General features: G+C 39.3%; 1 protein-coding gene across 2 annotated transcripts in view; it reads right to left on the reverse strand.

Moving 5' to 3' along the window:
* Positions 1 to 16,444, reverse strand: part of PRKN (parkin RBR E3 ubiquitin protein ligase) — an 812,113-nt gene that overhangs the window by 17,332 nt on the left and 778,337 nt on the right. The window contains exons 10-11 of one of the 2 annotated variants that reach the window (XM_064509219.1): positions 9,712 to 9,759; positions 4,053 to 4,139 (exon numbers count right to left, since the gene is read on the reverse strand). In XM_064509219.1, coding sequence (XP_064365289.1) covers positions 4,053 to 4,139; positions 9,712 to 9,759 — 135 coding nt within the window. The remainder of the gene's footprint in view (positions 1 to 4,052; positions 4,140 to 9,711; positions 9,760 to 16,444) is intronic. The other variant, XM_064509220.1, reaches the window with a different exon arrangement.

Below are 16,444 nucleotides of genomic sequence, written 5' to 3' on the forward strand. Positions count from 1 at the left end.
CATTTTGAAAAGTGCACACTTTGCTAAGGTGCACGCTACTGACCTGAAGACTGGAACTGCCTTTTCAAACACACAGATATTTACATAAAAATTTTCTCCTTAGTCAGCAACAAGTCATTTGTCCAACATTTCATTCAAAAAACTACATTTGCTGCCAATAACTATAAAGTTACAAATCATCTTTACTGTGTCATTGATTCCATCATGTACACTGTACATTTTAATCCATCAAATATGATTACCCCAACCTTTGAACAGCTCTAAGAAGCTGCTACAGTTTTTCTTTTTTTGAATGTCAACTGAAGTTGCCAAGGTTACATTTTCTTTTCCCTAAATTATGCTATTCACACACTAAGATGAGACATAATCAGTCCTGCACCAGTAAATGCTTAAGCCAAGTATTTGATTGCTTATCGGGGCTAAGAATGGACACTTTAGTGGACGCTTTAGAGGACATTATCCATCCCAATGCAATATCTGTGCATAGGCCTGAAAGACCTTGATATGCCAGTATTTAAAGCTAAGTTATCCCTGGTTTTGCCTTTTCTACCCCAAAGAGCAAGCAATGCCCTCTAACTTCCCACCTTTACAAGTTTTAACCGCCCCCAATTTTTTTTTGGATAGCCTTAAGCATGGTATGTGGCTCCTGCTTTGTTTCTCTCTTGCCCTGTGGCAGTGGCTGCCCTGTTCCTTCCTCCTGCCAGCAGACCCTATGTCCCTCCTCTGTCACCCTCACTGCTTCCCGGTTCCCCTGGCTCTGCTGCCTCCTCTTGGTGTCAGGTTGCCTCCCTACTCCTTGTGACACTTGGCCCAATGTGGGCTCCCCCTTGACCACCATCCTTTCTGCCTCCTGGACCCTCCTGCTGTCCCATGTCTTCTCACAGGCCTGGTCCCTTTTGTCCCTCTTCCTTCTCTTTCTGGAGCTCCCACCGTATTGCTAAAAGAGCACAGGCAAGTGGCAGTGTCTTAGGCTCTCATTGCCATCAGTGCTTGGCTTTCACAGAGACCCGAATGGCTGCGTATCAGCCTCCACCTCTCTCCCTCAAGCCTCTCCTTTTCTCAGACACACTGTCAGGGCACTGACAGCCTCCCTGTCCCTGTCACCCCCTGAGCCTCCCAGGAAATATATTATTCCTACCTAGAAACAGATGGTCAAAGATAAAGCAGTCCTTCTCCCTGCCCTAACAAACAGTGCAGCGTTAGAAAATTATCTTTGACTCACAGGGTTCTGCATCTAATAGGGAGAGGGCCAGAAAGAACAAAAAAGCAGAAAGCACAGGTGGGTAAATGTCTAAATTAATTTCAGTGAAATAGATGGAATCCACAATGCCCTTCTTTCCATATATGCCTCACAAATATGTTTTGTACACATGGCACATGAGTGTTGTGTGCAAGACAGCTTTTTGGTGATGCTTTCTGGATGAAAACAACATCTCGTCAGCACTTAGGCCTGTATTATTTTACCTAGCTTTCTATTTGCTCTGCTGTTCACACAAAGCAAGGGAAAACATTCCTTCAGTAGTACATCACCACCTCGTGGAGAAAATTAATTACTGCAACGCTCTTAGTTTCTATAAGAAAAAGTAGGCTGAAGTTAATGAACTCCAATTTAGGCTGGAGTCTAAATGAATTTTGAGTAGTTTATGGTCTTGTCTATCTGGGGAACTGATTTGCATAGCTGCAGCAGGTATTCTGGGACTGTCACTTAGCTATTCTGGAACAGCTCTTTGAGAGTACAGAGAAGTTTTTCAGGAACAGCTGCGGTGTTCACTCTGCATTAGAACAGCTGTACTAGTCAGCTTTCCTAAGTCAACAGCTCTACTAGGATGCAATTTATGTAGTAGAAACTGGACGAGATGGACATAGCACAAACATCATCTCTCAGGTGAATGCAAGGCAATACACAAAAGTTTAAAATAACCTCTTGTTCCTAATGTTTTCCAACTTTTCCTGGTACACCTTTATTTTTTGCATGCAAATTGTAAAAAGTCTGACTTCCACATAGCTACGTTTGTTGAAATCAGTTGTAAGGTGCCATGACTGGCCAAAGCCTTCAGTAATCTAGGCAAAACTGAATTTAAATCTCACAAAGATGAGGGGCAATGGCTGAGATAACCTTGCCATCCTTTGTTGACAGGTAAAAGAAGAGAGGGGAGCTTGGATAGCACCCTAAGGAGGGGTCAGCCATGCAGAGGGGAGATTCCACTTCCCACAGTGACTGATTGCTGGAGGAAAGAGGAGGTGACAGCCAAGAGGGGCTCCCAGGCCATGGGGACCATCCCTCTGCTTTGACAATCAATTAGGTATGGCAAATAGTGATGAGTTGTTGCTGGCTTCTGAATAAATACATTACTAAGCTTAATTCACCTTTTCGGGACAACTTTTCAGACTGCCTGATGGATGAGGTAGTTAATACAGATGTGGCTACTTTCTGTCCAGCTTTTCAAAATTTTCTTTGAGAATCACAGATGACACTATTTTTTAAAAGGCCATCAATAGCATAGTGGGAAGAGTGCTCACTGTTCATGTTGAGACATATTTAAGTTCTAGCTCTGCTTAATTCAGGTAAGACATTGAGCCTTGGTCGCCAGTTTACCAAGGCTATTGGCTATTTTAGTTTAAGTATCTTTCAATTTCTCTGTTGAAGCTGTTTTGTTTTTACATAAATGGTAGCTGGAACAGTGTCGTAAGGCTACTGCAAACAAAAGGAGATCTTTCTTCATAGAGTGTAGTTAAACTGTGAAACTCCTTGTCACAGCGCACTGTGAAACCTAGAAGTATACATGGCTTCGCAAAAGGGATTGCACAAATACATAGAATAAAAATTTGCTCGTGGCTAAACACAAAATACCACATCTGAGTCACAAATCACTAGAGGCTGGGAAAGTATTCAGGAAATGGGGCATCACTATACTCTTGCACTCTTCTCTACACATCAATGCCTGATGCCTAGCTGTGAGAGACAGGGCACTGAGCTAGATGAATTTTGGGTCTCATACAGCACAGCAGTTTTTCTGTTCCAGGGCACCAGGGGTAGATGTTGTAAGCCACTAAGCTACAGGCCATTTAATTCTGGCTCAATGAATGTTTAATTCTTTGTACAAAGTGGAAGAGCTTCAATAAGAAAGGTTAAAGAGAACAGCCTCTACACAGGGCATAGCCTAGTGCAGGGTTCTCAAAAGTATGGTAAATGAAGCATCTAATAGTAACACATGGCAAAGCTTCCCAGCGGGACCCAGCTCCCTCCCCAAGAGGGAGAGAGGCCCCAAGAGCCAGCCCCAGAGAGAGCTTGCCTGCAGGCCTGCACATAAGCTGGGCATGTGGGGCAGACAGCTGGCCACCAGCCCACTTTGGCACCTCCCCACAGCCCACGTCTGTACGCTGATGGCACCCCAGCCATCAATGTATGAGATATTTAGGGGTAATCTCTCCCATTCCTTGCACTCTTCCCCTCCCATTTTTTTAAAAGACTGTGGTTTATTTTTCATGGAGAACAGAGAAAATTGAATCTCAAAAAAGAAAAATGTTGGGTGAGAAAAACTATTTTCTGTCCAGGTCTATATACAATAGGTAGAAAATTATAGAGCAGCCTAGAGTAATGACCACCTAACAGCTTCCAGCCTAGGCAATTCATTTTTTTATTTCTCTAAGCTAAAATATAAACTACCAACAGCATTTTCAGCCTAGGCTATATAAAAAACCCTGCTATTCAGTCCAAACCCATATGCCTTCCTGATTAGAAGCTGAAAGGCAGCAAGACTACAGAAAGCATTTCAAAGATGCTCACGTTGAATAGGAGACAACCTCAAAAGCCCATTGGGAAGGCCTTTTCTTTATTGACTGATGGCAGAGCAGTGTGTGTTTCTGACAGAACTCAACTGCTCTATCAATCAAAGTGTCTGAAATCCACAGCAAAGCCAATTCGGCAACTCCAGTGACTGGAGTAATTCAACATGAACATAATTGCTTTTACTTAGGATTATAATTAGGATCCATTTGACAAATGCTGCTGTAGCTGGGCCAAGGATGTAATGAGTAATGGGGCTCCTTACCTTCTGGGCCACAGCTCCCTGCGCGCCGAGGAGAGAGCTGCATTCCCCTTCATGGTACTCTTCTTTACATTCACGGCAGAACACAAACTGGAAAAAAAACCGAAACACACAAGTCATAAAAACACATTACAAATATAGACAGCAGATTACAATCATAGAAAGCCATACAGCAGATGAGCTCTTGCCCTCCTCATCCTCTTAAATTCCAATAATCCTCCTAATTATGCATCTTGTTATACAATCTGATCATTAACACAACAATTTTGCAGTTATTATGATACATTTCTTCAGTAAAATAAAATAAATGTCATTATTAAAAATGGAGTTTTGGTATATGGTCCATTTTGGAACATAAAGTCATACTACATACTCCTGGGTGTGTTTCTCCTACAGGGAAATCTATTTATACAAGAAGGGTGTTGGCTGAAACATGCAGTTCTGCTTTATAGTGTTTACTAATGGAAGTAGTCTATTCATATAGTCCTGGATAAAACACATTCTCTATGGAAAACTACTACTGAATTTACTAGGAGATGATAACTTTATATGTCATTTGAAATACAATTTTATAGAAAATTATATCTTTTCCATGGACTTTTATAGAGTGTTTTAAAAAAAAATCCATAGAAACAACACAATGAGTGGTTACCTACACAGGTTTAAGGGACTACCTCTAGACCCTTATTGCATTTCTAGCAGTTGTTCAGGTTTCATCTTCCTTAAATTCTATTGTTCTTTACATAAGGGTTCATCCAAAAGTAATGTCTTTTGCAAAAGAGTAAAACAATTGTCCATCCCTTAGGTTGAGCTGCCACTGCTACCTAAACTGGTTCATATGTATCAAGTTTGATGCATTTTTTTACTCTAATATGAAGATATCTGTTTTGACATGTGACAAAATCTTTGACCTATCAATGCTGCATTAATTTCTATGTCTCTGCAGGTAAGAGGAAAAGTCAATAACGTAAAAGGTCTATCTTACGCTGTTCTAAAGCCATGCTGTCTTGATACATCTCCAGACCCTGAAAGATCTCTCACCAGTGAGCAATTTTGACTGGCATTGTAAGCAAGACTGATAAAACAGCCTTGATTTTTCAATGCAGAGCTGCATTCACATGTAATGAATAAGGATATCAGGAGGACATGACACTGGAACATTTGTCTGCCACAAATTCCATCTTCTGGAATTTCATTTTGAACTCTTTCAAGCCTCGTTGTCACTTTCATAAGAACCATTGAAAATCATATTTCATTGTCATGCTAAAGAAACTAGACTTTTATGAAAAGCAGCATTATGAAAGTCCAAAAGGGTTGATTCTGTTATTCAGAAAGTCAGGGAAATTTGGAGTGGAGGAATGGAGTGAGTGTTTTATCTTCCAGTGATATCAAACAAAATCACCAGTTTGTTTTCCTGTCACTTCTCTTCATTGTTTTTTCAATGATTTAAAATATTTTATTTTACTTTAAATAACAGTGATCTGGTAATTCATTTGTGCCTGCTAGCAAACAGTTTGACGAAGAAGGCACTTTTGCAAGGTATGTTGTATGAGAAGCTGTATTATTATATTATAATATCATTTATTAACAACAACAAACTCAAAAATTTGCACTACAGTAGTGGTAGAGTGGTATAGTTTCAGCCATGGTGAGCACTGCCCAAACACATACACAGAGGAACTCTCTTGATACCTAGCATCTCAAAGACGTGTTATCACTTAACAATTAAGGTTGTGGCCAGGCTTAAGTGTGCTTCCTACCATTTGTGTCCCATTCTCTTTTTCCTTCCTGACTTTTTATTTCCTTCTGAACACATTTGTCTGAAAATATTTGTCTGAAAGGGTTTTCTTTACAGTTGCTGTAACTGCCTTATCACAAAATGCCTCAGCTTCCTTTTCTCTCTCTCTTTTCACAATTCCCTCCTCTCTCTCTCACAATTCTCATGCAAGTGCAATTTTGCACATTTCATAAAGATTAAAAAGGGGGAAATACTGAAGAAAGAAAAAAAACCCAGGACATGTATTTTGTAAAGCCATTCCAGCTGCCTCACAATGTAGTCTGCATGCTGTTCCTATTTATTATAACAATGCTATTCATAAACTCATGCTGTACTATTTAAAGGTATGATATACATTCTCTCATTATAGATGCCACTTTTTATGCTTACTTTTAAAATAAAATATCCTCAGGAGCAAGATCACAGTGTTGATTACCAACATTTTCCCTATAGGCCTGCTCTACTGGAAATGTGCACAACTCTGTATACTATGACTATACTATGTTTTACATCCTGCAAGTAAGTCCATGACAGATCCTGTTGCATGCTTGTGATGAAGTCTGCTTTTTTTGGTGAGACAGGTACTCTTTTCACGTCTTATTAGATAATAGATGAGATGTAAAACCAGTTTTGTGGCAAAAGAATACCCTGGAGGATGATCAGTTTTTCAGAATAAATAAGCATCTCCCAAAGAAATGCATTAAACACTCCCTTTTTATGGCAAAGCATCCATCATAAAGAAAATTCATGTCACTTACAACAAAGAGAAGTTTGTGATACTTTCATTCATTTTTTACATTCAGACATGGAAAATACACTGTTTCAGGAATGAAATACAGCAATTGCAAAAATGCTGTGAGTTAAGCTATACTTTCTGGCTTCATTAATATTAATAAAGTTATTTTGCCCATGGAAAGTAAAGAATTTAAGCTGTTTAATCAGGATTAAACACTTTTTCATAAATTTGATATTAGTATGTGTTTAAAAATTACTTTAAGTAGTGTGATTACTAATAATAGCTATATTTTCTCTCCTTTATTTGCCAAGAAGACTGGCAGATTACTGTGATAATAACAACTGCTCAAGAACTTTGTGTGTTTAGCACTTACTCTTGCTATCCTTGAAAGATTCTTCAGTTGGAAAACAATCAACAAAAAGAATAAATCTCAAAGGTCTCAAACCTACCCTCTAGGTCCATGCATTAAAATGAGGATTAGCAGGGAAGACCCAAAGCACTTAAGGGATTTAGGCACTGGAAAGTATTATAACCTCTGTGTGTGCTATTATGGGCTTTTGAATATCTGTAAAAATGTATGAGAGGGACCTAAGAAGAAATCCTGAATCCAAGTGACCTCAGAAAGAGAGGTATTAAAAATCTCAACAGGGATCCAGATCCTGTTTTTAAAATGCTCCGGTCTTTATGATCATTCAAACAAAAGGCAAAATCAGTCTGAACTCTGGCCAGTTTTATGCAACTGAAACCCCAGAGCCGACATTTGCAGTGCTGAGAGTGATGCAGAGAAATCTAGGGTGGTGGAACCAAGCTATTTTCTCAATTATTTCTGACTGGGCCTTTCATGGTGTTTTAAGTTTGGAAGGGAGAGCAGAATGTAACACTTATTTTGGATGAAAGGAAAATGACTTTGTATTTTACATGCTAAGCAGGCAGGTTTTTTAGAAACAGGATTCTGCCATTTCCTTTGTCATAACTTTTCATAGATCTGCTTTTCCTTGGACTGAACATGACACATCTCACTCTCTTTCTTGCTAACTGCAAACTCCTCTTCTTTGGTCTCTAGCACTGATAGTGTCTCCCTGTGATACTTGTCAAACGTTACTGTTAAAGTCATCTTTCATCCAAAATACTTCAAATACAATACTCCCATTCCTGAATCCCTACAAAAACCTTCAAGTCTGAGCTTCCTACTGTTATTTTTAAGTTACCCTCAGCCCTCCGTTTCTTTTTCACTCTTACCTCCTTCTGTGTGTCTACATAGCAAAATGAAGGCAAGGTTGTAGTCAGGTACTCATAGCCAAGGTTTAATCTGCAGCACTGTTAGGGATTTCTGTGTGAGCTAGTGACTCAAGTATATACACAGATTTCTTACAAGGTTTGTGCAATCCATGGTGAAATCTAGGCTGCGACATTTTCACTGCTACAGTTATCACTATTAGCTAGACTAAAGACAGATTAAGTATGATATATAGTTTGGCCAAAGTGTATCTTCCCAAAAAGACATTCAAGTCTAGATTAAAGATATCAGGTGAGGAAAGATCTACTCATACCTCTGGTACAGTGCTTTAACAGCTATTCAAATCACTGTTAAAAATTGTATCTAATTTATAATTTGACTCTTTCTGTACATAGCTTCCAGCCACTGCTTTCTGCTTTGCATTTCTCTGCATTTCAGTATCACATATTTTCTTCCTGTATAGGTACTTATCTATTGTAATCAAGCTACCTCCTAACCTTCTTTAAGCTAAACAGAGAAACTCTAAGCTTCTCACTGATTAAGCCATTCCTCCTCCCCACCCCACCCCTAGGCCCAAATCATATCCGTGGTACTTTTCTGGGGACTGTCTTGTGTTTGCCATTTATTGTTATTTCACTGCTCTCTGCATCATTCCTATCAGCTGAGTCTTCATATATATTTCTGGGTCACTGACAAATATTGAATGGCAACAGGCTTATTATCAAGCCTCTTGAATGCCACTAGCAATACCCTGCTGCTCAGGGATTCTCCCCAGAAAAAGTGTCTCTACACGACCACCACACAGTGCAGCACGCATACTGTCACATGGTAGTGGTGAGACTATGCTGCTGCCCAAACCCTCTTCCTCATCACCATTTCAGTTGGAACACAGTCCCCTAAAGTCCTTTACTGACATATTTCCTTATCAGAATATTCTATAGTTTGAATCTAAATTGTTTTCTACAATTTTCTTTTCTTACAAAACTTGTAATCTCATAATAGAATTAAATCACTTTCTCCTGATATGGCCTATTGTTACTGAGACTATATTGATTAGCATGTTTATTGAGATAGTTTGTCTTCTCAGTTCTTCTACCTTTTCTCTTTGGCCTTCCCTCATTCAGTGCTGGCTGTCTAGACCAATCACTACAGAAGGGAATCATGAAAACTAAAGCTACTAAATGAAGGCAGGATCAACATCTCTTCACTCCTCATGGAGCTTTCTGCCCTTAGGGTAAACCTTGCATGCAAGACAGGAAAAGATTCCTCAAAAGCAGGACAATATGAATGAAGGAAGATCACAGATCTTACCACCTTTCACTAATATGCAGGGCTTACAACTTTTATCTTGCCTTCTCAGGCAAATATGTATCGCATGAACTCAGCCTTCAACATCTCTACCCACTCTTTCCTCCAAAAACAAGTCCATAAAAACAAAACAAAGAAAGAGTGCTCCCTTACAATCATAATTCAGGCTGAGGATGAAATAAATCGCAGATGGCAGGTAACAATTTTATTATTTAATGAGCTGCCAGAAAATGTATATAACGTGCTGTTGTAATGTGGGAAGCCTATAGCCTTTAGAGAGAACACTAAGAAAACTAAGTATAATCTAATGCAGAGAGAGAACTAGAGTCATTTTTGCATGTGAGAACAGTTTGGTTATACATTACACATCAAAGTAGAAAAATGTAACATTCTAGGATACTTGTATGGCTTTGATCATGAACCCATCACAGCATCTTGGAATTGTGAGCAAATCTGTCCTATTAACAATGTTTACAATGCTCTTGAAACAGCAAAGTACTATTATTCCTGTTTTAGTGACTGGAACCTAACTGATGGAAATCCATAGGCCCAAGATCCTTAAAATTTGAAGATCTTAATTAAATTAATGTGGAAACTTAAATACCATTGAGGAATCACACCAAAGAAGCCTGTCGAAGGCCTCACAGGAGCACTGTAAGAGAGAAGATTTACAGTTTTTAAACATTAGACTCCCCTGTACTCATCTAAGATCATTGCTTGGACGAGCCACACCTCAGTTTCGTAAGGTCAAACATTAGTCTAATAAAGGTAACGGCTATAGAGTTTCCATGCTTTGTTGTTTTAGGAAATGAAAATATGATGGGGGGAGTGCAAATAAGTAGACAACACAAATCATACAGAAGCCTATATGAATTCCAAACAGCAACTGTTTAGTTATATGCCGAGAATGTATATATATATATTTTTAATCAGGCCATCATGATTTTTTTAGCTAGATTTTTTTTACCTGGAAAGTGTTTAATTAAATAGCACAAATAAAACACTGGAAAGGCAAGAGATTCTTTCTCTTCACCTGATGACATGATTACCTGGCCAAAAAGAGATCTTGAAAATGTGAAATATGATAAGGCACCAAGTTTCAGTCCTAAATGAGCTTTTGTAGTCAAATGATAAGCTGCTGATTGGAGCAAAGCTTTATAGCTAAAATACAGGCATGCTTTAAGGCAAATCAAAACCACCAGTGAATGACATATACAAAGGCCCTGCCCATACTACCCAGTGTCATCTCTATAGTGTATTTCCATTTAGGAAAATATAACTTCCAATTGCACTTCACAAAGTATAAATTACAATGTCATAGTGATACATACCTACAGAAAAGGTATTTTTGTGGGAAAAAGAAAACTAACCCCCAAATTTCACTAGAAATGGTTTTATTATATACTATATATACCTTGAGTAAGAGAGCAGTCTGATTGCTTGGCTAGAGTTCAAACCTGCATAAACACAGACTAAGCATTTTGTACTTAGAAACTCTGTACTTTGGTATTTCTTTCCATCCAAAGTCAATTAACCCCCCCCCCCCCTTTTTTTTTTTTTTTAAACAGAATGTCACAGTCCTTGCTGAGCTACTGTTGTGAACTACACATTTTGGGTATTGGATTGACTTTGCCTCTGGCACTTTGTTACATCAAACACCAAGTGTGAGACTGTCAGCCATATGCCCTGTTTTTTGTTTTTTCTTGTGCTTACAGCAAGAACCTTTAAAAACAGAATATTTACCATTTGCAGTAGCTATGTTTACCTAGGATTTGTGGCTTTGCCCATTGTCAGTTATATAAAACCTTGCAAATACTACCGTAAAGATAAACACCACAGTAGAAAACGTATCCATTTTTAATGATACAAGCTTTACTAGATATAATGCAACTGCAAAATATGGTAGTACTTGCAGAACAATCTTGGTCTTTTTCCTTATAGTAAGGTACACACACTTACTATTCATATTTCATCTAAAATCAAATTTTTGTGAGGAGAATGACAATCTGTCAAAACATGGTGTCAAAAATATAGCTGCAGTCTCTGTGCAGCTCTTGCAATCTAAGGGCAATTTGCCATCAATATTATAAGTGGCAATTTTCTATTAACATTAAAAACTTTAAGTATAGGACTGCATCAAAATGTCTTTGAGCTTTCCATGTTTTTCTATTGAATCTAAAAGTGAAATTCTCCCTGCTGAGTAACACGAAACGACCCACAGGCTCATTTGCTAAGATGTAAGATGACGGCATTCATAACCTGAGTCTCTTCAGCGAGTGCTGAAGAGTTTGCGTCTGCAAACAGACAGCCTCTCCTGGAGCCTTCCTGGCATCACTGTCTTATTCTATGAGATGGACTGGTAACATGGATGGCATAAGCTCACAGCACATCTCTCAGACCTCTCCAAATACCCTGATTACTGATTTGTGTGGATGGGCAATCTTATCTGGCCACCCTAGCCCCCTTCTGAATTGCCCCATACCTACACATACAGGTATTGCACAATCTTGTTCTTAGTGCATTGACTGGGATGGGGGGCAAGCTAGCCCATTCCAGAAAAAAAGAGTGAGAAGTCTATAAAACACTACTAAGGAGAGTTTGTAATGAGATTATGTGGTATATTGATAGTATGAAAAACATCTACTTGTGCTGTTATGTGTGCATAACAGAGTCAGATCTTGTCATCACTAAAAAAACCTCAGCTGATAATTGACTACCCAGGCAAATATGAACTCAAACTCTGCCAAATTTTTGAATTGGACCGTGTTTTTTCGATTGTCCAAACAGACAAAGGTGGCCCTGGCAGAACTGCACATATACTGTGAGCAGAACAGTGCTCTGCACTGGGGCACCGGGAAGAGATGCCTGGGATGATGCTGACCCAGCTGTCTCTGGGAAAGGAAGCCAAAGAAACGGCAGCAAGGTAGGCAGCTGCCTACAGCAGCAGACCGCTAAAGGCATCAGCAAAACATTCATGTCCCTGTTGCATACCTCACCTGTGCAAGGGCTCCGAACAGCGAAGGAGAGAGCCAGGCTTCTAGTTCCTGGTGCTACAGGGAGTATGAGAAGTCCTCTGATGTTAAACGCTGCTCCTTGGAGCCACTGTGCCTAATCCCAGAAGCAGCTGGGGGGCAAGAGCAAGCCTTCTTCCTCATTTCCTCATCCCTGCATGCCCTCTTCTCCTCTCCACCTCCTCCTCTCATTTCCACAGCAGCAGGAGTCGAGCCCCTTCTTTAGGTGACAAAACTGAATTTTGCTTGCAGCTACACTGCTGAGAAGCTTTGAGCCAGCCCTGCTGGAAGTCTTACAGCCATGTCAGTAATCTGTAGCTAATGCAGCTATAGTGCTTTGGGGACCCGGACTACTATTTCTGCATGATGCTGTATTTCGCTGGGTGGATGTTTCAGCACTGCTTGGAGCTACCTTGGGGATGCAGACGTACATAGATCCCTGACTTCACTGTGTAGTACAGACACGACAAAGAAACTTAAGTCAGTGTTATGCTCTTGCTGGCATCACTGGAGAGAAAAAACATTTGTATATTGGCTTAATTCTGTTCCCACTGAAGTAGCTGAAGTGAGTGGTACAAATGCCTAGGCACATCTATTTAGCTTATAATTTTGAGCAATTCAATGCCTGGATGACTAGGAAAATGCAAAATGGATGCAGGTAAACTTAAGATTTCCACAGATGATTTCCATATTAAATTATATGGCATTTATATGAGGAAACACTGAGGAAAAAGCTATTATTCCCTCTTCATCATTTAATGGAATACACTAGAAACTAAGTGCAAGGGATAAGGGAATTAGAGGGATTTATGACTAGGAGGAACATTTTAAAGGCAGCCAAGGATGTAAAATGTATCTAAACTGTGATTTGTTAAAACCTTTTTTTAATCTAGTGGAGAATATTTTCTATATTTTGAATATCTCACTAAAGAATGTAGCATTCCACTTACTACTGATAAAAAGGAAAAAACCCCAAACTTCTAAATATGTAACAGATATAGGCATATATTAAAACATACACTGTGTATCTCTCCCATTAACAGAAATCCACTGTAACTCCAATGGAACAATACTGTATTTACTCTAGAATGAAGAAAGTCAGACCATGGATTATGCCTAAAGAAAAAATGCTGCCATCCCTGAAATAGATACAAAGAAGAATTTCACGTAAAATTTTACAAGGAAGGAAGCATTATTTATAAGGAAGTAGGATATAAAGAGGGAAAATTACAGTTATCTTGAAATTCCTTTAGAAAGCGAGAGACAAAGCATTTTATAACAGGCATAACGGAGCATCTTTCAAAATGTTTTTCCTGCACAAGATATAGCACTTAACCTGCATTGTGTCAAAGGGTTTTTTGCAACAAAGTGGCTGAAGCTACATTCAAATGACCGGCACTTTATCACTTCTCCTAGTTTTTAAGAAGGTATTTGTTGCTGAATGCATGTAGCTGGTCATAAGGAATGTCACAAGGAATGAAATTTACTGCCTGTGGCTTTAGCTCCATCTCTAACAGCTTTGGTGTTCAATTAATATACTCCAAAATGGTACGACAAACCTATTTCCATATGATAATACTGCTGCTATGGATGCATGCCCTGGGCATTTGAGCTGCTAGCTGCACATTTATATGTGCAAAGACCTAGGAATCTGATGAATTCATTAACATAGTTCTTGAAATGAAGAACTGAATATGCAGGTTGGGAAGCTGATGAGAGTTAAGCAATTACCCAGTGCCTAATTCACACTGAACTGCAATAGAAATCAGGTCTCACACTTCCTCGTGTGCTTTTAAAAACCCCAGCGTCACCAAGGTACACCCCACACACGAACCTTTATTTTGTACTACTCAGACTGCGTTGCTGTAGCCTTCTAAATGAAGCATATCTTTTCATCTCCTGTGTTGCTGTAGCCATATAAAAGAAATATATATTTTCTTCATCTCCTGGTTTCTGAATTTAATCCAAATTTATAAAAAAGCCTACCCAGCAATATGAAAAAATTTCCAGAAGATGGCAGCAGTGACACAGGAATCAGCACAAGAGGGTTTTGCTAAGCTTTTGCAATTGAAAAACATTTAAAAAGTCATACTCAAAAGCTAAGATCCAGTGCAGGGTTACTAACAGCTGATACATGCAAAACTAGTCTTGACAAGACAGTCTCATAAAGAAGAAATGGTATTCAGATTCACTGAAACACAAAAAAAGGAGCAAGGGGTGCTCTTTATTTCAAGGACATTGCACCTTATATTTCTTGAATACAGTAACAGCTGAACCCCCCCCACCAATCTAACCTTCTAAATATTACTATCTAGCAAATAAAATAGCATGAATAATATACTTAAGATAACTATAGAGCATTGTGCCGTTTTAAGGGTTTTGCTGGGTTCACAGTCTCACTTGTGTGTAGCACATGCTTTTTATAAACACTATAAACACAGAGCCTGTAGCCTAGAGAGCGCACAAATCAGTGAACAGATCTCTATAGGTTCCTCTCTTGTAAGGAAATACTGAGCTTCTGCATAAGGATCCAGTGAGAGTGTCTCTCCCTTTAGTAACTGAATTAAGCAAGGCATTAGGGTATTTTTCTGAAAGAAATTTTGGGGCGAGTGGGAAGCGGATGATCTTCTGCCTATTTTTATTTCTAGCTGTTTATGTTTGTCTTACAAACAGGTGAGTCCTTTAAAATTAGGGAATAACTGAATATACAATCATCAAATCCTATCCATGTTCCCTTCAAAGCCCAGCACCTTTCAGTTCAACAGCTGAGCATGAACATGCAGTTTTCTTGGTTCAGATTCAGAATGTGAACAGGAATTTACGGGGAGAAAATGCTACACTCGATGATTTTAATTAGAGGTGTTTCTAAGCCAGAATATCGACACTGAACAACACTGAGCAACTTTGGGCAAATTTTGAAAACAAATGAGAACTTGGTGTTAAGCCTCAATATCTAAAATTAGATATAGCCAAAACTCATCAACTCCAAGCTCCAATGGATAGATTTAGATTCAGGCACTGCAGCTCCAAGTCATCTGTAAGGTGAATAAAGTAAAATAAAAATGATTTAGAAGAGAAGGGAGAAAGAAATTGCACAAATTTTGAAAACCTTCAGATCTGGTTCTCCTGAATGAGGCATCATGTTTGAAAAATGTTCTGCAAATACTGCTGGAGAAAGCACTGGGATAATAATGAAAATATCACACTTCATCTTTCAAGGATGAGAAAGTAGGTACCTTCTTGTGAAAACAGGCCTGATCCAAAATACACAGAAACCAGTGACAGCCAGGGTGGTTCTTGCCAGCACTCCCTGTCACAACCAAGAGCTCCCATTAGGGATACCTCGATATATACACGTTGTCACCAGTGCTACAGCTAGTTGTGTGGTTTCAAATAATTTTCTTCTGAAACAGGAATGTTTTTTAAACCTTGCACAGATTGTGCAAATTGTGTTCACAGAGTGCACATGTGTCAGCAAAGTAGGTGCACCCTTAAAACCCCAGTGCAACGTACATTCGCACATTTCTATGTGAAGAAGGAACACTTGGTCTCCAAGCTGGAATTTCTATACAACAAGGGAGTAGAACAAACATCTATACAAAAACAAAGAGTTTATGCTTAACTAAAACTCATCTTCCATGAAGCAGTCTTGTTTCAAAGGATCCACTGCAAGAAGGCAAATCGATGACAGTGTAGCTGACTACCAGTGCTGCCAGGACACTGCTTGACACCTCAGAAAAGCAGGATCTCCCCCCTCCACGTACCACCAGGAGATCCCTGTGCTGACTGACATGTCTGTTTTTAAGGGAACTCTGAACTGACACATCCCTTTTCAAAGTCACTGGACTTAATGACTGCAGTGAAAATGATCTGTTCTTTGGAATAAATGTGCGTGGCTGATGAATGCCTGACTCATTTACTGCTTCGACAGAGCTGACTTTGCTAGGGCTTATTGTTTGTTTTTAATAAGAAAGAGGGGTTAAGAATTCATCTTGTGTGGTAATTAGGTTGTGTTCTGAAAATGTGATTATATGCAAAATTGTTTTCTATACTGGCCACGTCCAGGGCTCGTGGAAATTGGCACGACACCACCTTCTCCAGGGGAGCTACGTTAATTTACAACTGCTGAGGATCTGGGCCTACCTGTCTATTTCTGACATCCAGTATATGAATCCATATAGCTATATGGCATCAAGAGTCACTAGACAAGCACAGCACATCTAAGTATTTGCCATTTGAGACATTTTGTTGCAGTCATCCACTTCTTCCTGTGCCTCCCTCCTCTCATTGCTCTTCCCATGCACTCGGCTGAAACTCATTTTTTGT

The sequence above is a fragment of the Dromaius novaehollandiae genome, chromosome 3 (assembly GCF_036370855.1).
Source record: "Dromaius novaehollandiae isolate bDroNov1 chromosome 3, bDroNov1.hap1, whole genome shotgun sequence".
In the NCBI taxonomy this organism is placed as follows: Eukaryota; Metazoa; Chordata; class Aves; order Casuariiformes; family Dromaiidae; genus Dromaius; species Dromaius novaehollandiae.